At 57.6% G+C, this 22,293-nt stretch overlaps 1 protein-coding gene across 5 annotated transcripts; it reads right to left on the bottom strand.

Moving 5' to 3' along the window:
* Positions 1 to 5,836: 5,836 nt before the first annotated feature.
* On the bottom strand, positions 5,837 to 22,265 carry SSTR3 (somatostatin receptor 3). Of its 5 annotated transcripts, XM_037160302.2 has the most exons (5): positions 20,677 to 22,265; positions 18,262 to 18,323; positions 13,711 to 16,671; positions 13,345 to 13,506; positions 5,837 to 9,277 (listed from the first exon to the last, which is right to left on the bottom strand). In XM_037160302.2, the coding sequence occupies exon 5, from the start codon at positions 9,239 to 9,241 to the stop codon at positions 7,955 to 7,957; it is 1,287 nt and encodes a 428-aa protein (XP_037016197.2). In that variant the 5' UTR covers positions 9,242 to 9,277; positions 13,345 to 13,506; positions 13,711 to 16,671; positions 18,262 to 18,323; positions 20,677 to 22,265; the 3' UTR covers positions 5,837 to 7,954. The 5 variants fall into 5 exon arrangements, with proteins under 5 accessions (XP_037016197.2, XP_053517750.1, XP_053517751.1 ...); XM_053661775.1 differs by lacking the exon at positions 20,677 to 22,265 and having other exon boundaries at positions 16,472 to 16,671; positions 18,262 to 18,437; XM_053661776.1 differs by lacking the exon at positions 20,677 to 22,265 and having other exon boundaries at positions 16,571 to 16,671; positions 18,262 to 18,437.
* Positions 22,266 to 22,293: the final 28 nt, after the last annotated feature.

Genomic DNA, 22,293 nt, shown 5'->3' with positions numbered 1-22,293 from the left:
CAGGGAAGGCTGCTCGTCCCACTTAACAGGTGGGGAGGCTGACCCCGGGAAAGGCACCTGACTCACCAGGTTCTAAGGCCAGCTCCTTTGGCCCTGAGCCACATAAATGCCCCCAGAAAAGGGTCCCTTGTCCCCGTGGGTGCAACACCATTGGCTGGGGCCATGGCAGACATGAGAGCAGAAATACTTTACTATTTTTCCTCCCACTCTCGTGCGCAGCACGCCTGAAAGCCCTCCATTTGCCCATTGCCCCTGGGTCTCCCAGCCATTGCAAGGGTCTCCCCGGCAGGCCAGGGACCTAGGAAAGGGAGCTCCAGGCCTGGGGCCAACAAACCTGGGCGATGTCTCAGCTCCTCTGCCTTTTCCAAGTGCGACCTTGGGCATGTCCCCCTACCTCCGGGCACCAGGGAAGGCAAGGAAGCCAAGGCCACCTGACAGCCTGGTGGGACGCCCACTGGGTGCTTCTCCCTGTTAAACTCTGGGTGTGGGGAGGGACTGAGCCCCTTCTCCTCATGAACACAGATGAGGAAAGTGAGGCACAGACTCACTGACTCAGACCCAGCTCCCAGCCACATTCACCTTCTAGCCCAGAGTCGGGAGAAGGTATCAAAATAGTGACATTTTAGTGAGTGCTTACAAAGCCATGGGAGCCCTGCGTGTATTTAAAAAATAAAATGTGTGTTCAACAGGGAGAGAGATCCGGACAATTCCTGGAATCACCTTGCAAGTTGTGACTGGCAAGTCCCTGATCCAGTTGTTCAAGGACAGGAACCAATTAAGAAACCAAAGGAAGCTGTGAGCGCCACCAAGTGGGGAGAGGATGGTCGAGTCTGGCGGCCTGAGATGCTCCCATTCAACCTGGCACCCACCCCATAGCACCCATCCCAACCCCTTCTCAGGGAGCTGAGGGCATAGGGGAGGGGAGGAAGAGGATGAAGAGCCCACTGAGAGGCGCTAGGGGCTGGCTGGGACGCCCATCCCCTCACTTGCTCTTCAAAACCCCACCAAGTGGGCAGAGGGCCCAATGAGACCCCCGGTCTCCGACCTGCGCGTGCTCTCACTGGGCTTCCTAGTTCTACCGAGCCCCTCCTTTGATTAGCTGGGTGCACTTCACTCTGTGGACTCAGTTTCTCCATCCTAGGCTTTCTGCAACCCACGACTGATCCATCCTAAAGGTGTTAATCCGAACCGGACGACTTATCCCACTTCGCAGAGCGGGAAACTGAATCCCCAAGAGGCCCACAGAAGGAAAGAGCCAGCCAGCGCCGTCCCAGGTCCACTGGACTCTGTTAATTGTTACAGAAAGGAAACTGAGGCTCAGGGAAACGGGGTCAGCAACTGGCTTCCTCCCTACCGCCTACTAGTGACAGCGCTCATCTTCCCCGACTCTCTCGGCAGAATTAAGGGAAACCCTCCACCCCACCCCGGGCCCGGGGAGCCCCTCCATCACCACCCGCTCCACTCTCAAACACTCGGAAAAGATTGCCACCGTTCGCAGCCATGCTCAGCACCACTAAGGGCTCGGCTAATCCTGACCCCCGAGGCGTGGACACCGCTGGCGTGAAAACCGAGACGCGTCTCAGCTCCGGCCTCCAAGACTCCATCCGGGAAGCCGGACGAGCAGGGGTGAAGAAGGAACCGCTGTGGCGCCGGGGAGGGGCCTTTGCGCATCCAGTGCTGAGCGGAGCCGAACAGAACCGAACAAAGCCGAGCTTGGCCGAGCAGAGCCCAGGGTTGCCGAGAGCTGCCGAGGCTAGCCGAACAGAGACGAGCCCAGAGAGCCTGACCGAATATTGCCGAGTCTGACCGAATATATCCGAGTGGGGCCGAATTGAGCCGAGTCTGCCCGAATGAAGCAGCGGAGTGATGGAGGCCCCCGGCGCCCCCTGCGGGAAAAAGAGCACAGGATCCTTCGACAGTCCTGTGAGATGGAGCTCTGGAGCCCGTTTTATGGATAAGGAAACTGAGGCTCCAGGAGGTTCCCAGGCTAAACTAAAGGCACTCGGATCTAAGAAGTGGTGGCGCTGGGGCTGGAACGCGGTTCTGTGGCCAAGAGCTCACTTGCCACTGTAATGTCTATTGCGTTCTCTTTGGTCTCCTCGTCATTGCGGCCTTTTGATTATGGCCTGAGAGAAGAGACCCGCCCTGCGAGAAGAGCAGACTGAGCCCCCTCTTCTCACAGATGGAGAAACCAAACACCCTCCGGGTTTGTTGACCCAGTGCGACAGGGCCAGCGGTTCCCGTGTGCAAATATTGACCTATTTCCTGGTCATTAAAGCAGAGAGCAGGACAGAGTGGCCATGTCCTGCAGGCCCCCACTCCCCACCTTTACCAGGGTGGCCATGGAGGACATGGGCTTCTGGCTCCTACAGGCCGCGTCCCTAAATGCCTGAGCCAGGACCTGAAGTGTCTGGGACCCTGGAGAATGCCAGGTGTGGCCTAGGTACTTTTTTGACCCTGAGAAAAAGAGAAGGCTGGTCTTGCCCTCCACACTCACACTCGAGCGTGAGTGTATGCCTGTTGTACACCCCTGTGTGCACACTGCCCAGACCTGCCACAAGGCTGTGGGGGGCTTGCTGGGCAATGTCTGGGCCTGCAGGGGACAACTGAGGTGCTCTGGGGCCTGGGCTGCCCCTCATGCCTGCCTGTTAGGTCTTGCTGAGGGCATTGTCTGCCACTGCCCAGCAGCCACCAAGGAGCTGGTGCCAGTGGTCTCAGAGCTCTCTGCACCCCCAGCAGCGCTCCTGGCACCCCAGCCCTCATTCCTGTAGTTTTAAAAAACCAGACACTGGATGGGGGGGGTAGGAAAGCCGGGTTCTTGCCCCTGTCTCTGGTGCTGCAGCCCTGAGCAGGTCACATGACCTACGCAGGCCTTACCGTCTTCAGCTGTAAAACGGACCGCAGAGCTGTTCTCGGCACCTCCGACAGACGTCCCCCACACCTCCTTCCCCGAGCACAAACTCCCTCTTTACACTCAGCTGGACTATGACCCCTGCTGAGGAGATGCCCACCCCCACCCACAGACAGGTTCGTGCTTCTGCTCAAACCACTTCTCAGGTTTACTCAACACGTGGCTCCTGCGATGCACCAGGCACTGGTCTAAGCTGTTTATAAATATGAACTCATTTAAACCTCCTAACAATAGAGACAGCTGCTCTTACCCTCATCTCAGAGAAGAGGAAACTGAGGCACAGAAAGCTTAATGAGCTGGCCGAAGGTCAAACAGGTAGTGAATGGATGGGCTGGGATTCAAACCCAGGCAACTCCAGACTGGAGGTGGGGGAGGCAGTGCTTGAGAACTACCTCCTTCTCTCTCAGCTTGGCTTCTGAAAGACCGGCCTTGTGCTTCCCTGCTTTCAGCTGGTTGCCTTTGTCAGCTGCCCAATAAACACTTGCTGAAGGAAAGAATGAACCAGTTAGTCCACGGGTCCTTCAGAGTTGGGGGGGGTGGGGCACCGCCTCTGCTCTGCAGGCGGGGCATTGTATTGGTTTGCAAGGCTACTGTAACAAAGCATCACCGAATAAGTGGCTTCAGCAACATGAATTTCTTTTCTCAGCTCTGGAGGCTGGAAGTCCAAGACCAAGGTGGCAGGCAGGGTTGCTTCCTTCTGAGAGGGGCTCCAGGCCTCTCTCCCAGCTCCCGGGGATTTGCAGGCACCCTCTGGTGTTCCTCGGCTTGTAGAAGCGTCGCTCCGGCACTTTCTGTGCGCAGGCCTGTGTCCACATCTTTCTTAAGAACATCGGTCCTGTTAGATTGGGGCACACACCCCACTGCCGTATGACCCCATCCTAACTACCTATATCCGCACCCTTGTGATTCTAGCCTTCTTTGAAATTTATTTCCAAATAAGGTCACATCCCAGGTACTGGAGGTTAGGACTTAAGTGTATGACTTGGGGGGTCGGGCACAATTCAACTTACCACAGGAATTAGCCTTCTGACACTGGTCCTTCTGACTAGGTCCTCTCTGACACTGTCTCTGTCCCCGAATTGGGCCTCATCTCTGCTTCCCATTGACTGCAGGCCTGCAGCCTCCGGGCCTTAGCGCAGTCAGGTGCCTCCACCTGGCACACTCACGCGCAGCCCTCTGCTCCTGGTGCAGCCCCCGCCGCTGACCCTCCCCACAGTTCTGCTCCCCAAGAACAAGCTTCGCTTCCCTCCCCACTAGATAGTGATAGAGACATTTACTTTCACGGGTGCCTGTGAGTACCCAGAGTATAAGAATCGGGTCTGTTTCCTTCCACTGCACCCCCAGCCCAGTGCCAGGAAATCTTCGCAAACTTAATGAACCACACCCAGAGAGGTTACCTGAATGGCCCAGAGCCACACAGGAAGTTCATGGCAGAGTGGGCCTAGGGCCCAGCCCTCCTGATTTCAGGCCCTGTGTCTTTTAGGGGATGCAGTGTCCTCACAGCATCCCAGTGGACTGACTCCCCAGGGCCCACCAGTGATGGGGAAGCCCGCTGAGACCTTGGCAGAACCACGGCCCTGCACAGCTCCAGGGAGAGCCCTTCACATTATAGTCCGTGATTCTCACACTTTTTTAGAGTGTTTTCTTCTGTGTCTGTGGAGCCCAGGCTGTCCCCTTCCCACTCCCAGCTCCTCTCCTGCTCATGCTGATGCATGAAGTCCGGCCCAGAACCTGGTGGCCCGTGGGCTGTTGCCTGGCAACCACCTCTGAGAGACAAGTGCAAGGGAAGGTCTTGGGTCTGAGCATGTGGGATTGTGGAGAAGAGGACTCAGTGGGGAGGCTCATCGCCACCCCTTCCTGCACACTCAGCCTCAGCCCCGGAGCAGCCCCTCACCCTACAGTCCCTGCGGTTCCCATAACCACAGATTCCAGCCCCAAACCTCCATACAAGTTCCCTTTGTCCCCCTGCTCCTCCCCACTTCCTGTTTATTCAGGGTCACCACCTTTTACAAATCGGAAGAAGGCTAGAGTCACACTGGGAAAATCGCCCCCTTGGAGTTGTGAAGTGGAATTCTCCTCATTCATTCCTTTAGTCCAAATACTCACATGAAGGGCCCAGTGGTGCCAGGCCCTGGAAACACATATGCATCGGGAACTGTCCCTGCCTGCCTAGCGTGGGACCCTCCACACACACACACACACACACACACACACACGTGCGCATGCACGTAAGCATGCACAGACAGTGACACACGGTGTGGTGGGGAACCGGGGGGCTGGGGGTCCAGTAGCAGGAGGGGGGACCCTGGCCTGGGCACCACTCCCACCCAGTACTCGCCCCCATGGATACAGCTGAGATGCCCTGAGCACCTACTGTGCACCTGAACTGTGCTTACCTCCCCCACCCCTGCCCCAGCCTGCTATTGCCGCAGCCTGGCTGCCCCCCTTGGCTGCTGCAGTCTGTCCCCCACCCAACTCCTACCCCACTGGTCAGGCCAGACTCTTCGTCACCGAGTTCTTCCTTCTCTCTGGCTGGCAGGATGGTCGCATCACCCACACCTGGCCAATCATGGCCCTCTATCACCTTGTCTTTGGTTATTATCCCAAGGGGCCACCATGTGACCTAGTCGGAACCAATCCGCTTCCTTCCGTGAGATTTGAGATTTGGACTCAGGAAGAGAGTGTATCTACTGCTTTTGCACTGAGATCTGTAAGAGTGCAGGCTGAGGAGTGTCGGGGCATCTCCCGTGTTTCCTGGAGGAGAGGGACTCTGGGAGGCCTGGGTGTGAGGCAGAGCTGAGAGATGGGCGCAGGGAGCACCTTGAAGGAGATGGACGCGTGTTCGCACACGCCCGCCCACAGCGACCTAGACGCGCAGCGCCCGGCAGAGAATCGGCCCAGGCCATGGCTGCTGTCACGTGACACCGTCTTTATTGACAAGAGCTGGGGGCAGAAGCAGCAAAGAGTTTCCCCAAGGGGTCTCCCAGCCACCCTTGCAGAACAGGCTCCCCTGGCCCAGGAGTCAAGAAGGCAGGGCTGGCCAGGGAATGCGGAATGCCAGGTCCCCCTTCACTTGCCCCCCCAATCCCCTAAGGGGGCCACACACTCTTCTAAGCCCTGCCTTCATGATCCTTGGCCTCTGACCCCTAAGTCCACCTTTGTCTTGTCCTCACCCCCAAGGGCCAGATACAGAGAGGTTGTAGGATAGAGGAGAAGGGGGTGTAGCCGAGCCTGGCGGGGGTGTAGCCAAGCCTGGCAGGGGTGGGCCACCTCTACTTTATCATCTGATACACCCCACCCCCGCCCATTACAGCGTGCATGGCAGTTTACCTGGCATGACCCATTTTCCTCCCCAAATCCCAGGAGTCAGACAAGCTGGGAAAACCGCACCCATTTTATGATGGGGAAACTGAGCCCCGGAGAGGTTGCAGCTTGCCAGGGTCTGGAGGTGAGTTGAAGATGTGGATCTCCCACGCCGAGGTTTGTGTGCTTTCCCCGAGGGCCCCCCACCCTCTGCAGAGTGGAGACTTAGCCAGAGGTCCCACCGTCCCTGGGACCAGGCTCCCTGTGGCTGTCGGGGGTCATTTCTCGGAGGGTGTCCTGGCTGTCCAGGCCCAGCCTCGGACCCTGGCCTCTGTCTGTGCTCCCAGTCTTTGTCTTGTCCTCCCTGGGCCTTTGCAATCTGCAGCCCCGGGGGGGGGTTTGTGCAGGGCGAGAGGCCCGCTCCCGACCTGCCGGGCCTTGCTTCTCAGAGCAGCCATCAAGGCCCAGCCCTTCTTACCAGCACTGATAGGCCCTGGAGGGGGCTGGCCCTGCACCTTCCAGACCATTTGCTGTTCCACCCAATGGCATCATTTCCTGGAGGCTGGTTGGGCCAGGCAGCCCGGTTTCACGGATGCCGCAACTGAGTTCATTCCAGAGGTGCCAAGGACAGCTTCAAGGTCATGGAACAGATTTATCCTCCACCCTCCCCCTCCAGACACTCATCCTCCTTCCTCTTCCTCCCCTTTCCTCTTCTTCCTCCTCCCCTCAGCACTGTTTAGATCGGAGGTATCCAACCTTTTGGCATCTCTGGGCCACTCTGGAAGGAGAGTTGTCTTGGGCCACACATTAAATACATTGCAACCCATAAGCACAAAAAAATCTCATAATGTTTCAAGTGCATTTACAATCTTGTGTTGGGCCGCATTCTCCGCCATCCTGGCCACCAAGAGGGGAGGAACAGGCACAGCTTCTACAGGGAGGTTCCCGGAGCTCAAAGACCCAGAGACCCCTGGAGGCACAGGACGCACAGTGAGCTGCTTTGGGCATTGGTGGGCTGCCCTCAACAGGGGCTGAGCTAGGCTTCAGGTAGCCCAAGCGTATGCATTTTGGGATCCCTCTTTAGGAAAAGCAATACAAAATTTGCAAATACAAAACTAGACGCAGGGTCTCTGATGGGCCAAAGCAGTAAGGGACCCGGCAGCTGGATGTAATGAGCTTCTCGGAAAATCCCCCTCTTCTCCTCGTGTCCAGGAGCACAGGAGTCCCAGCCTGAACCGTCTGGGCCAAGAGGGCCTGGAGGTTATTGGGCTGCTCAGCAGGCGGGGCCTGCCGCCCAGAGAGAAGAAGAGATGGCTGGAGGCCTTGCAGCCAGCAAACAGGGGAGGGCTGGTCCCATACCCCTCCCCTCTGTGGGGTATGGCGTTCTTCGACTCTGGGCCCTGGTCCAGCTCCCTGTGAATCTGGGCCCCAGTCCTTCTCCTATGAGCCTGACTCTGAGCCCAGAAGACCCAGGCCTTGGTTTATCCATCTGAGGGCCAAGATTCAAGCCAATCAGCCAGGGTGCTCTGTCTCTGAAGGGGACAGCTGGGCCCCACTCAGGAGGGTCAGCCCAGTGGTAATGTCCCTCCAGTCTCCTCATCCGATTACTCCCACCCCTGAGTCACAGGAGAGAATGTGAGATCTGAACGTCCCATCCGGGGGCCCTTGGCAACTTGAGCGCTGCGCCCTAGGCACCCCCACAGCCCCTGTTCTTAGGCCCAGGGGGCTCCCCACGGGCCCCTACACACAGCTGACACGCAGTGCGCCCGGCTTCTCCCCAGCTGAGGGCTCTTGGGGCAGGAACTGCTGTTCCTTGCCAGCCACGTGGCCGGGCAGCAGCTCCTGCCCGCTGGTGCCCGGCTGTGCGATCTGACTCACCCAGTCCTTCATCTCCTTCTCTCCCCCGGGTTTCCCTGCCCGCTTCAACCCAACCTCCTTCCCACCCTCCTCCCCATCCTCTTCCTCCTCATCCTCCTCCTCTGTCTTCTCCGGAGGCCCGGCAGGGGGCTCCTGGCTCCTCACGCGGCGGGAAGGGCGGAGCAGGACGCGGCGGAAGCCCTGCTTGAAGCGGTAGGAGAGGAAGCCGTAAAGGACGGGGTTGGCGCAGCTGTTGGCGTAGGGCAGTGCCACCACCAGAAAGTAGAGGCCGAAGAAGGCGGGCTCCTCGGGCAGCGGGCACACGACGTTGACGATGTTGAGCACGTAGAAGGGCATCCAGCAGAGGACGAAGAGCACCACCACGGCCACCACCATGCGCGTCACCCTGCGCTCGGAGCGCCGCCGCCGCTGGCACGAGGGCGCCCACACCCGCCGTCCGGCCGAGCGCATCTTGACCACTATGAGCAGGTAGCAGAGGCAGATGACCAGAAGTGGCCCGAAGAAACCCAGCGCGGCCGTGTAGATGATGAAGCCAGCCCGCCAGGCCGCCGCCGGCTCAGGCCACTGCATGTGGCAGGTGCTCATGCCCCGGGGAACCCCTGAGAAGACCACCACGGGCAGCACCACCACAGCTGAGGCCACCCAGACTGCTGCGCTGACCATGCGGGCCACCGGTGCTGTGCGCCAGCGCGCGGAGCGGGTGGGGTGCACCACCGCCAGGTAGCGGTCCACGCTCATGACCGTGAGGCAGAAGATGCTGGTGAACTGGTTGATGCCGTCCACGGCCATGACCAGGCGGCACATGAGGGAGCCGAAGGGCCAGTAGGACAGGGCATTCTGGGCAGCCAGGAAGGGCAGCCCCAGCATGAACAGCTCATCGGCCAGCGCCAGGTTGAGGATGTAGACGTTGGTGACAGATGCGCTGGCCGTGTGCCGCAGGACCACGTAGATCACCAGTGAGTTGCCCAGCAGGCCCACCACGCACACCACCAGGTAGACCAGCGGGATCAGGACCCCACGGACGGCCAGCCCAGCTGTGCTCGGGGCCACAGACACATTTCCCAGGGTGGCATCCAGCAGCCAGGCTGAGGAGGTGTTCCCAGGTTCCGAGGTTGTGGGCACCAAGGGAGGGTAGCCAAGGGCGTCCATGCCTGAGTGGAGGGCAGTCCACAGTCAGCTATTGTCCTGGAGGAGGGAGGACACAGCCAGGTCAGGGCGGAGATGCCTTTCTCTCAGCTGCCCCTCCTTCATCACTCTGAACTGGTGCTCATCCAGAGTTTCATCCACACCTGCTCATTCACAGCACGAGCCAGCGAGGCAGGCCAGCAAGTCATCCCCCCCTTCTCTGATGGGGAAACTGAGTCTCAGAGAGGTTAAACTGACCACCCTGTATCACCATGGCTCAGGGATGCAGGCTTGCCTGGCTCCAAAGGGCAGGGACCAGCACTGACCTGTGCCCCGCCATGTCCCTTTGCCAGTGCACAGGGTGAGTGCCACACAAACGTCCACTAAAGGAATCAGTGGGTCATTCAATTGGCCGATGACAACACCAGCGCTTTTCAAACAGCTCAGATGCCAGTGCATTCTATGTAGCAACCCAATGGAGTCACATCACTTCATAAAACAACACGTGCCCTTTGTACATATGACGGTCCCAGCCAGCAGAGCCCCAAGTGGATCACCCACTGCTGTCGACTAAATGGGTCCCTCACCAAATTCATATGTCAGAAACCTAACCCCCTGGTGGGACAGCATTAGAAGGGGGGACCTGTGGGAGGTGACTTGGTCACAAGGGTGGAGCCCTCACTGATGGGATTAGTGCTCTTGGAAAGGACTCCAGAGAGTCGTTTGCACCTTCTGCCACGTGAGGTACACAGCAGAAAGATGACCATCTGTGATGCATGAAGCAGGCCCCCCAGCAGGCCAGCCCCTTGATCTTGGACTTCCAGCCTATAGAGCTGTACGTCTGTTGTGTACACCTCACCCAGTCAACTGTAACCTATTACAGGGGCCTGAGCGAACTAAGACACCGCCAACAGGTCTCAGTCTCATGCCTGAAAACACTGCTGCCTATCACAGGGTCCTTAAACTTGAACTTGGGTCTCTAGACAAACTTCAGAGCACTCATGAACCCCCTGAACTCTGAAAGCTCAGAGCTTTCGTCAGATTAAGAACCATGGGCCGGGGATATCCCCTCCGCTGGGAATTAGAGCCCCGGAGGACCCCTTCTGTCTGGCCCATACCACTTTGCCCCTGCAAGATCCTGCCCGAGATGACTAGCTGTGAACCTGGGGTATGGGGGGTGGGGCTCCTTCTCCCCCGAGAGGGAGAGGTGGTAGAGAGATTCACAGCACGCTGGAAGTAGGCACAGGAATAGCCACCTCCCCCAGCCCCAGCAGGCCTTGGCTTCCCTGAGAGGAGGAAGTGCAGACGAGGCTCGGAGGTCAGTGAGAGTGTGCCCCCCCCACGCACAGTGGGGGCCAGCATTCCTGCTGACCTTGCTGGCACCTTCCTCATCACGCCTCCCTCCTGTGCAGGTGAGGAGCTGGGACTCCTGCCGTCTCTCCCCGCTAGACTCTGCTCAAGGGTAGAGACACTCTTACTCAGCTTTGGACCTTCCCCTGTCTCCCAACTGTCCCTGTCACACAAGCAAGAGCTCTGCATCGATGTTTGAGGCAGCATGCAAATGAATGAGAGGAACCAGAGCGGGCATATCATAATGCAAAGGGAGGGTGAACTGCCGATGGTGGAAATTCAAGCCCTGCTGGGAAAGGCCCCTGCTGGCTCCCTCAGCGGGACTTCCTGGCTCTCAGGAGGTCCAGTTAGCAGCCAGGACTGAAAACTGGACCCTCCCCTGAGCCTGGACCTCCCCGCTTTTTCCTAATGATCCTTCCCCGGTACCCAATATCTTCCTGCCAGCCCAGAACTGGGCCTGAAATGCTACCAGTTTGAAGCGGGGGTCCACCTTCCCCTATCAGATGCAAAGTTGCTGGAAAAGGGAGGCGCCGAAACTCGAGCAAACACATGTGGGTGCCTGCGTGCCCTGCAGGGTGCCCTGGGGCTCCCAAGGGTTCCGAGCACCAGGCAAACAACCCCTTGGCTGTGGCTCCTCCTGATGAGACCCCAGGCTGCCTGGGCTCAGAGCACTCCTCCCTACTCCAAGCCCAGGGAGAGACCCCCAGCCTGTCCCCAAGCCACTCATCATCCCGGCTCTCGTCAGCCCTCCTGAACCTGGGATGGACAGCGTCAGTAAGGGAGGGACTCTCTGGACAGCGGGCTCATGGAGTCCTAACAGTGTTGTCAGCTCCTGGTCACGGAGACCCATCACCAGGTTCTAGGCTAAGCTGGTGACATGTTGCATCCTATAGGTCTTATGAGGAAGGCAGTAGTGTCTGCCATTGCCAACATACGGACAGGGAACAGAAGAACAGTGAGTCCACACTCTCTGATCACGTACTTGTGAAGGGTCAGAGCTGGGAGGACCCTTAAGACCAGCCGCCACCCACCTCCACTTCCCAGGCTGGCAGACTGAGGCCAGGCCTGCAGAAGGCACTTGCCTGCTGTCCCAGCTGGTCACGGCACCCAGCCAGCATCCTGCTCCCCCACCGGCCATTCGGAGCTCCCGCTGCTCCTCACGACCTTGAACTCTTAGGATTACAGACCCAACCCCCTAGACTGACTCTCGGAGGCCTAGAAATAGAATTTCAGTTTCTTCAAACTGAGTTGTAGAGTCCAAAATTTTTTGACTGCATGCCCTTGAATCAGAGAAGGTTAGAGTTCCAGGATACCAGCATCAGCCCTTTTTAGACTTGGAATTGCGGGATCTGGGACCTTAGAGCCCTGGCTTCCTCGGCCGGGGGCCCCGCATCTCCCGCTCACCCACCTGAATCCCCATGGGCACAGCTTCTCCAGAGCGTCGCCTCCGGGTGGCCAGCCCAACTCAGCGTGGAGGCAGGAGGGGAGCGCTGGGCTCCCAAGAGAGAACCAGCGGGGCAGACCTGATTGCCAGGCTGCAAGGACAGATGTCCCCAGGGAACCCTGGGGGCGAGTTCCGGGGACAGCCTCCCTCCTGCCCGGTCACACACGTGTGCACCTGCACACACGAGCACAGGCACTAACACACACATGGTCCTGGCGGGAAGAGGGGGGACCCACCAGGCCCTGCATTTGTACCAGGAATGAATGAGCTCTTCGCAGAGCCCCTGCCCCCTCAGAAATGCCCTGCCTCCACCCTTATCTGGGCCCATCTCCCCTGACCAAGTTCAATGGGCCAGGCTGCCGAAAGCCAGGCAGAAACAGCTCTCCGGGGGCGGCGGCAGCCAGACCTGCAATTTAGGTGCCGCCTTTTCTTTTGGGAGCAGGAATTCTGTGCATGATCTAGTTCATCCTGGGGGAGGAGAGACTCTTCCTCCCTGTCTGGTTTATCTTTGGCACAGAGGGCCTGGAAGCTGGGGGTGGCCTCCTTAGAGGATGGAAGCCCAGAGGGGGTGAATGGCTGCGCTGAGCCCCACAGCAATTCGGGACAGTGCTTTCCGGGCTACCAGGCACCCCAGCGGTTCCCCATGTGCTGTGTTCCTCACCCCCTGCCCCTTCGAGTGCTGGCCTTCAGGCGCAGGGGCCCTGAGCACGTGTTGCTTTAACCTCAGCCACTAGCGCAGCGCCCAGAACGTCGGGGAAATGTGAATAGACCAAGAAGTTCAGCGAGTAGAGCTCCCTGTGAGGCAGGGCAGTGCTCCTGGGCAGAGGCCTCCACCTCGCATTATGAAATCCTCGCAGAGCCCATGAGGGAGGGTTTTTAGAGAGGAGGAAGTTGGGGCTCAGAGAGGTTCAGTAAGTTGCACAAGGTCACTCAGCTGGTGAGCCGGAGGTCAGAATTCAAACCCAGTTCACTCTACTCTGAAACCATCAGCAGTGCCCGGTCCTGCTGGCTTCCCTGAAGGCCTCAGGCTTAAAGGAGCCAGGCAGGGACGGGACGGCCGTGGACAGTGCCGGCTGATGTCCCCTAGCGAGCTGCACTCTGCTTGCCCTCTGTTGGCCCGGGCCTCCCCCCAGGAGGCCCCACATTGTGCTGGTCATTGCCTACCGAATTACTCCCACCCTAGGCCTGGGACCTGACCCCCAAGAACACACCCACAAACCCTAGGATGGGGCTTGGCTCTGCCACAGAGCAATGAGGCCCAACTGCAGTGTGACCTTGGACAAGTCACTGGACCTCAGTTTCCTCCTGTTAAAACGAAGACGAGCGCACCCACCTCCCAGGGTTGCAGTGGAGGTTCCCCAGGAGCGCGCTGAGCAAGGTGCCCGGTGCAGACAGGGGTGCGGGGAAGCCGGCTCGGGAGCTGGGGAGGCCGGGCAGCCCGGTGCGTCTGGCTTCTTCCAGCTCTGACACTCTGCTGTACTGTGATTCCAAGATTCTAGAATCGTGGTACGAAATGCCAGGATTAATGTCCCCCCACCCCCACAGCCCCCCAAGAGGTCACGGAAAGCCTCCTTCCCTTCTGGGCCCCCCTCCCCTTTCCTAGCCACCAGCCCCAACCTCCCAAATTCATCCTGGGCGGAGGTGGAGGGGTTCCAGGATCCCACCCTCCGGGACCCCACCCCAGTCCCAGCCTCCTTACCTGCCCGTGGGGTGAAGGATCCCCTCTTTGCTGCCAAGCTGGTAACCATTCTGCTGCCCCTCTCCCTGCACTGTGCCCAGCTGCCCCCCGAGCACCCCTTAGCTGGGGGCTGCACACGGTGCCCACTTGTAGACCACTTGCGGCCCGGGCCCCTTCCTAGGCCCTCGGTGGCCACGTCTGCCCACCAAGCCTCTTCCATCTGGTCTCCAGCCCTGACTTCCCACTGGTGCCTGGTGTGTCACCCCTCATCTCCAGGACACATCCTGGAGGGTCGGGACACACGGGGGTCTGCAAGCAGGAGCCTGCAGTGGGGATGGAGGGAGAAGCCTCCCAAGGAAAGATGAGAAATAGGGAACAGGAGACTGTCGGAGCCAATAGAGAGAGAGGGAAGAGGGAGGTCGGTCGGAGGTGGAGGGAGGGAGGGAGAGAGAGAGAGAGAGAGAGAGGACAGTGAGTGGGTGGAAAGCCAGAATGAGGGGGAGTGATGAGAAATGCGTGACAGGGAGAAGAAGAAAGGGAGGAGGAAAGAGAGCGAGAGAAGGGACGAGAGGAAGAGATGTGGAGAGAGAGCAGGGATAGAGATAGAGGCAGGAGGGGGTGGCAGAGAATGACAGAGAAGGATTGTGCCACAGATGGTGACATGGTGAGCCAGGGAAGGAGGGATCAGGAGTGAGGGTGTGGGAGGGGCTGGAGGAGGGGCCCAGGGGCCACAGAGCAGGTGCCGGTGAGGGAGGAGGGACCGGCCTGCTTAGGGGAGGAGGCTGGTGGTGGGGGGGGAGAGGCCCTGTTACCAGGGAGATTTCAGCCACCCACGCTGGCCTTGGCTCCCATAGGGGGCTGGAGAGAAGAGAGAGGTGCTCAGGGAAGCCGGAGGCTGAGAGCCAGGGACCAGACGCCCCCCACCCCCGGCCACCATGGCCCATGTCTGCCAGGGTGACACCTGGGTCCTGAGGCCAAGTGGGTGTGGGGTTGGCCTGTGCCACCAGGAGCATGGGGTGAGCACTGGAATGAGAGTCCAAGTTCCCGTTCGCCAGCTATGGGCCAGACACCAGCCACAGAGAAAGGCCAGGTCGGGGTGTCAGTCCCGAGACTGGCTGAGTCTGGAGAGCCCTGGGCAGGGTGAGGTGTGGCAGGACAGGGAGAAGGATAAATACTGCAGTCCTGGGGGGCAGGGGCCAAGAAAGTTGACAAAATTCCCAAATATAATAGCACTAATTGAAGACAACGTCTGTGATGCAGTTCTACCGCTGAGAAGAGTAGAATTCTTTGGGGGGAATAATATTTGGATTAATTGGAATTCAAAGTTCGTGGGAAACACAAATCGGTTGCAAGTGGCCATCTGTGAAATCTGTCCTTAGTGGCAGGCTGCAGGCCAGCAGGTGGTGGGCAGGTTTGGTCCCTGGGTATAAGGGGCTTGGCCTGGCCCTGAGCACAGGCCTGGCTGCCCCCGACTCCACACCCCAGCTTGCGCTGAGTGGCCGTGTGACTGTGAGTGAGTCCTCTTCTCCCGAGGCCTCGGTTTCCTCATCAGAGTTATGGGGAGGTTAGGCTACACCATCCTCAGATCCTCTTTCAGCGTGAGCAGTACAAACTCCTAAAGGTCACTGGGTGATGACGGCTATTTTTATTAACGGCAGGCTGCTTCTTGTCCATTATCTTGCTTCACACCCCCACACCCACTCTGGTGAGCAGCGTCAATGTGTCCGGTTTGCAGATGAGGAAGCTCGGGCTCAGAGAGGGGGCACAGTCCACTCAGATCACACGGAGAAGCTGGACAGCCTCATGCCAAAGGTGCGCTCTCTCGCACCCTGCCGCGGAGCAGCCCGACCCCTTCCCAGGAGGGCAAGGGGGTACCAGTCAGAAAGGCAGGGAGAAAGAAATGAGTCTTTGTTGAACACCTACTATGTGCCAGGCCCCATTCCTCAAGACCGGTACACGACCTACTGGGTCATAGGGCTGCTGTGTAGTAGGCCCTCGGAGAGCCAGGACTCTGGTTCTCCCAGAGGTGCCATCCTGGCTGCTGCAGCACACAGTAGGACCAGGCACATCCTGGCATGTGCCTGGAACACCTGCCTCTTGCCGCTGTCCTTCCACTCACTGCGGGCCCTGCACGAGGCCCTCCCTCCAGGCCTCACTCTCTCGTCTGGCCAAGTTGGAGAGGAGTCGGTGGGCTCTGAGGCAGCTCCTGGGAGTGCGGCACTGGCTTCCCCCCCAACAGGGCCTCCTGCAGCTTCTCATCACCCACCAGGTTTTACACTCCCCCTGCACCTGCTCCCCCCAACACAGCCTGTCTCCTCCTCTGCTAATTCCCCCGCCCACCTGGTGTCCAACCGCACCCAGCCTCATCCAATCACGTACAGAGTCCGTCAGTCTCCCATTCACTCATTAGGCAGGTGAACCCAGAAGGCCTCTCTGATAGGGGCAGTGACTGAGCGGATGTCTGGGGAAGAGCCCCAGGCAGAGGGAAGGGCAGGGTCTCGGAGCTGAGGTGGGGACAAGTGTGTGTGTTTGAGGGAATTGGGGTGACACTGGTGTGTCTGAAAAGGGGGAGGTGCGGCAGTGCAGCCAGGCTGGGGAAGGTCCCCATGCCAGACTCCCCATCTCAGCCTGGCTGGGCTGGGGGCTTCTCAGGTGCGAGCAGGGGCGTTCGGGGCCTGATTTCTGTTTTCTGAATGCTCACGGGTCAGAACCGGTGTTGGTTCTCCTCCGGGCCTTTGCACAGGCTGTGCCCACCCCCACCCCAACCCAGCTCTCCCATCACCTCCGGATGTGAGATGAACTGAGTCCTCCTTCAGGGGTCCTGCTCCTGGACTTCTCGGAACCCCCTGCCTCCTCCATGTGGCCTCTAATCCAAGCTCACCAAGACTCAGCTCAAGGAGCTGTGGGCTCCGGAAGGGAGACTCTGTGTGGGTCCTCACTGTGTCCCCGGGCCTGGCATAGTCCTGGCACCGTAGGCGTTTGCTGCATGTTTCATGAGGAAAAGAGGGTAGGTAGCTGGTTGGTGGGCGAGGTGGAGGAGGAGGAGGGAGGCTACGCTGCACATCTGCTGGGTGGCAGGGAGCGGCAGGCTGCAGAGGTGGTGAGGGGTCCTGAGCACCAGGCTGGGGACAGGTGTGGCCTGAGTCAAACACCAACTCCCACCCAGGGCCTCCCCCAGCAGAAATGCCCCTGGTCAGGCCTCCACTGGGAATGGTGGGGCAGAAGGCAGAAGTGCAAATCTATACCTGTGAGCTTTGGGGGGGCAAGGGAGGCTCGGTGTCTGGGAGCCGTGGGGTGGCCCTGCCCTGCCTGGCATTGCAGTCCTAGAGTATGAGGCCGGGACCTGTCTCATGTCTTCCTGGTAACCCAGAGGGGCTGCCTTCCCAAGATAGGATGATGCTATAGAAGTCTCTTTCGTCACACCCTGGCCCTCCCAAAACTAGGGCCATGTCTCCACCTCAGACTGGAGGGCTCCTTCAAGTCCAACAGATGTGCCTCCACCACCAGACAGGTGGTTTTCCAGGGGCCAGGCCCCAGGCTCCTCCCACCCCTGAGAGCTAAGACGGAATCTGCCCCTCCTCTGTCCCTGCCAACACAACACCATGGCCAGAGCAAACCCAAGGGCAATGTGGGGGCCTCAGCTACAGATGCTGAGGTCTGTCCTCTCAAGTAAGACAAGTGAAGCCAAAATGCCTTCCCAGCCAGCCCCTGGAGCTTTGTCACTGGAGTCCCCCATCAAGGGTGTCTGTCTTCTGGTTCATCAGTTCCCACTGGGTCCTGCTGGGGTTGAATCTCAGCTTCACCATTTATTTACTAGCTGTGTGATCTTGGATATGTGACTTAACTTCTCTGAGCCTCCGTCCCTCATCTTCATAGTCCCTACTGTCTAGGATGCTTTGAGGGTAGAATTACTTCCGCAGCCGTTCCCAGGGGCACTGCTCCATGTTTCTTTTATACCCTAAGCTAGCAGGCTTACCATGGCTCATTCTTTTGTCAGCACAAGTGAACAAGCCCAAGGGCGAAACACACTCAGGTCTCTCCCGTGATACATATGCTAACAAGCCATTGGCCAAAAGCAAGTCACGTGGCCAAGGCTCTGTCAGTGGAGTGGGAAATGATGCCGGTGCCCGGGAGGTGGGGGTGAGGGATGGGAGCTATCACCTGCTCGGCATCATCAAATCTACCACAGGCCTGATAATCAGGCTGGGGTCTCATGGCCTCCTGCTCTGTGGCCAGTAGTCAGAGGCCTTGGGCCCAGAGCTCTCTGGCTGCATTTTCCCTGCTCGGGTTTAGAGAGGAATGGGTGCCGGGCCGGACAGTGTGGAGGCGAAGGCCTGGGGTCTGACTGGTCCTTAAAGGGATTCCCAAGCAACACCCCGCTCTGCCTTGTTTTCAGCCTCCTGCTTAGCCATCTGTGATGTCTGAGCTTCCAGCTCAGGAGCCTCCGGGGGGCTCTGTAGGGCCAGTCGGTTTGCGTCTCTTCAGGCTCCACCCCGCCCCTCCCCCTCCTGCCCCCGCACGGAACAGCAGGCTGTTAGGTTTGCCTCCCCAGGGCTCTGTTAAATCATTTACCACTTCTCCATCTGCTCTTCTGCTCGGGTGCCATGCTTGGGGTCACAGGTGTCTCTTGGTTTCTGTGAAGACGAGAGTTTGAGTTTCTGTTCATGTTCTCCTTGTCGGGGCTGCTTTTCTGTGAGGCTGTGGTGGGATGGTGAGCAGAAGCTTCTCTACCCTGGCACCCCGAGCCCAGAGCCTCTTCCTTTCTAGTGCACTCCCGTGGTGTGTGGATAAAACCACATGCTGGGTGTTGGTTTACACGTCTGTCTCTCCTACTGGCCCCTGGGGAGCAGAAAGCTGGTCCCCTGCCTTCACTTCCAGCTCCGGGCACAGTCGGCACAGAGCTAGGGGTTGGTGCGTGGGAAGTGAACTTAGTTAAAGTTCAGATTATACAGATGACTGCTCATCACTTCACCTTCCTTGAGGCCTTCAGAAGTCTTCTAGAACCATCCTAGACCTTTGTCTCCCTCCTGAGAACCTATCTGGCCCTACTTCCCATATCCCACAAGGTCCGAACGGAGTCAGATGTCCCAAGAGGTAAACATTTCTCGGGTGACAGGAGGGTAGAGGGAGTGGGAAGGAGGGTCAATGATGAAAGACAAAGACAGCAGGATCGATGTCTCTCGGTCTGTTAAGATCGTGCTTCCAAGTATATCCTCACTTTGGCTCACAAACATTTTTACCTAAACAAATTTTTTTTAAAGATTGCAGGGACTTGGGCTCTGAAAAGTCAGTAAAAATTGTGGGAAAAATTGAAAACTGTTTCAATAGGCCATTTTATCACCTCGTGATTCTGCGGTTGGCTGGGCTCAGTGGGGTGGCTCTTCTGTCCCGCATGGTGTCAGCTGGGGCTGCAGTGGCTGGCCCAGCTGGGATGGCTCGTGCCCCTGCTTTGATGGCTGGAAAGCTGGGCTCACTGTGTATCCAGCATCTACCAGGTGCCAGGTCCTGGTTAGGGTCATGGTGACCTATTTTAGTAGAAGGGATATTTCCCTGGGCTCTCTGGAGATTCAGCAGCCCCCCACTGTGCCGAACTCCTGAGTAAGCCCACCCTTGACCTTCCCTCAAACCCTGTGTTCAGCACACAGCCCCGATCAGTATTTGCTGAATGTTCACGTTTTTTAAGGCATCTGAGAAACACAGTCGTGTTTGTAAATGAGGATGATCCCCCAGGTTGCCTAGTGGAGCTGGAGTATAAGCAGAGACCGTGGAGGCTTGGATGCCAGCGAATAGGTGGTAACTTGTGGCCAGGGAAGAGATGCAAGGCCTGGAACAGGGAATGGCAGTAGGCCAGTGTAAGGAGATGGGTTTAGCAGATATTGGGAGCCAGACTTGTCCAGGCTTGGTGGCCGGTCAACACTGGGGTGAGAGAACGAGAGGAACCAGGGGCAGCTCCAGGCCTCTGCTTTGGAAGAAGGAACAAGGAGCTCCCAGGCTCTGTGATAGAGAGGCCCAGATGAACTATGGGAAGTCTTGCTGGCCGGTACTTTCCTGCCCACCAGGCCAGGACCACGCAGTAAGGAGCCAAGGGTGAGGTGTTGGCCAGGGTGTATGGGTGCCTGGGAGTGGTTGCTGTCGAGCGAGCGAGCAGTGCCGTGTTGTCAGCTCCTGCCCACAACCAACAGCTCTTCCTGTTTCAAAACAGGTTTCTCTTTCCTATCTAAAGGGCCTCCAGTTCTCAGCCTTCTAGAACAAAAACAAGTGATTCACTCTGTGTTTCAGGGCCTGCTAAGCACAATCATACAGTGGAAAGAACAGCATGGAGCTAGAAGTCATGAGACCTCAGTTACAAATGCCATCAGCTCACAGTAACAAAAGGCCTGGCCAACAGTGAGGAAACAAATAGGCAGTCTCGTTTTCCTTTCATTCCCATAATAAGGGAGCCATTGGCATTGGTTCAGCTGCCTACCAAAGTGGTCAAAAATCCAGGTATTTTTATCTTTCTGATCCTCTATTCTTAGCATGTTAGCATGTGTCTTCATGTCACCGGCTTCAAGTTTGCAAAGAGGCTGCTGCAGCTCCAGACATCTCATCAATATTCAAAGCAGGGAAGGGGACAAGACCAAGGGCAATGTCAGCAGGGTCTACCACTTTTTAAGGAAGAAGACAAAACCTTTCACAGATGCCACCTCTCCAGATGATTTTTATTTATATTGTGTTGGCCAGAACTGTGCAATCTTGGAACCCCAGCTGCAAAGCAGGCTGGGAAAACAAGTAGTTTTGTCAGGGTTTAGGTACATTGCCGCTCTGCACAAAACTAGGATTCTGATAGCAAGGAGGATGGGTACAGTGCTAGAGAGTAGAAAAGTAGAGTGTTTGTCTTAGTGGGGTAGGTGAGCTCTAATTTCTGTGTCCACCTGCACCTCCCTTTCCTTCTCTGCACACACACACACACACACACACACACACACAAAAGCTGCTAGTACCTACCTTGCAAGGCCAATAGGAGGATGAAATGAGGTGATATGTGCTGGGTGAGACCCCACAATGGTGAGAGAATTAATTTACTGATGTTATTGGAATAAGGCAACAGTTGTGCCCACTGGGGCAGGCTCAGGTAAATCAGGCCCACCTTGGCATGCAGGGAAGTTCAAGGAGCAGAGGAAATTATTCCAGGAAAGAGGACGGGATCAGCTGTGCAATGGCCTGGGGTTAAAGAATGTGGCTTTGAGGAAATGCTAGTTCAGTCTGACAGCAGAGGTGCGAATGCCGAAGCGGAGACAGGGAGGGTGTGGCCAAGGAGGCTTTGAGGAAGTGAGAGTCACTCCGATCAGAGGTGTGAGTGTGGGAGGGGGGAGGGAGGCAGGGGGCCTGGGCCACCAGACGGGGCTGACCAGAGGCCCCAGGAAGAGCAGGAGGCAGACGGAGATGCCCCTCAGACTCTGGCCTAGAGGGGGCGCTGCCCTCTTTTAGACAGTGAAGGTTCAGGAGTGGGTTCTGACCTGCCGCCTCTGTGTTCCTGGGGTGCGATGGTCTCAATGTGGGCTTTTGTTTGTTCCATAGAGAAGTCGCTTTAAAAGCGGCCAACTCCTTTGAGTTGAAACTAATAGAGCTGGGGGGTTTCCCTCTGCAACTAGTTCCTTTCTAGACGGTGAGGCTCCTGGGAGGCCAGTGAGCTAAAAAGCCGGGCATCAGAACTTCAGGACTTCAGGGCATCGGGGGTGACTGGGAGCTCCGGGGGGAGAGAAGAAAACAGAAACTCAAAGCACTTCACTGGCTGGGAATTGGGGACTTCTGAGCCTCCAGGTGGGGTTTTCTATCCCTTTATTCCTTTATTGTAGCCTCTCTAGAGTGTTGTCTAATTACGTCAAAAACGCATGTGCACACCTGGATCCAGGTACCTGGATGATTCCCCCGCCCCCCACCCAGAACAGTACCTGGCACAGAGTGAGTGCTCCGTAACTGAATGAAGGGACAGAGTTTAGATGAAGAGGCGTAATTGTCTACAGGAGTGTCAAGTCTGGCATTTGTAACTTAGCAAACACCAAGGTGACCAACTCCATACCGGGCACCATACCAACTCCATACCTGTGCCTCATGGATGAACTTCAAGTCTTAAACCGGCCCATCTGTCTTTTAAACAAATTCACCTTTGCTTAGTGACTGCTGGGACTGGCATTGCTTCCTTACATTGTTGGGACACCTTCCTGTGACCTCCAGTAGTAGTGGTTGCAGGTTTCTAGCTGTCTGACACCCACATCCCCAAATTCCAGCCAGGCCCTCAGTCTCCATGTGGAGAGCAACCCCTCCACCCTGGTGCATGTGGTTTGGACAAGGTACCTCCACTCCTCACTCTGGCTGGCAAGTGGTCCAGGCCCAGCCAATCAGAGCACAGCAGCTCCCTACCAAATATGATTGGTAGAAAGCGATGCAAGACCTAGGCTGGTCCAATCAGAGTAAATCTTAATTAGAACCTTGGCTGGGACAACCACTTGCTCTCTTTTGCTGAACTTGAACCTGGAAGGGTGAAGCCCTGAGCCTCATCTTCCTGAGAATGAACCAGACAGCAGAGGGCAAAGCAAAGAGGGGCAGGGAAGGGAGCCCTGG

Source organism: Artibeus jamaicensis, unplaced genomic scaffold (genome assembly GCF_021234435.1).
Source record: "Artibeus jamaicensis isolate MK-2021 breed Jamaican fruit bat unplaced genomic scaffold, CSHL_Jam_final contig_233, whole genome shotgun sequence".
Lineage (NCBI taxonomy): Eukaryota > Metazoa > Chordata > Mammalia > Chiroptera > Phyllostomidae > Artibeus > Artibeus jamaicensis.
Note: the sequence above shows the minus strand (reverse complement) of the source record. Positions and strands in the feature narration are given on the sequence as shown.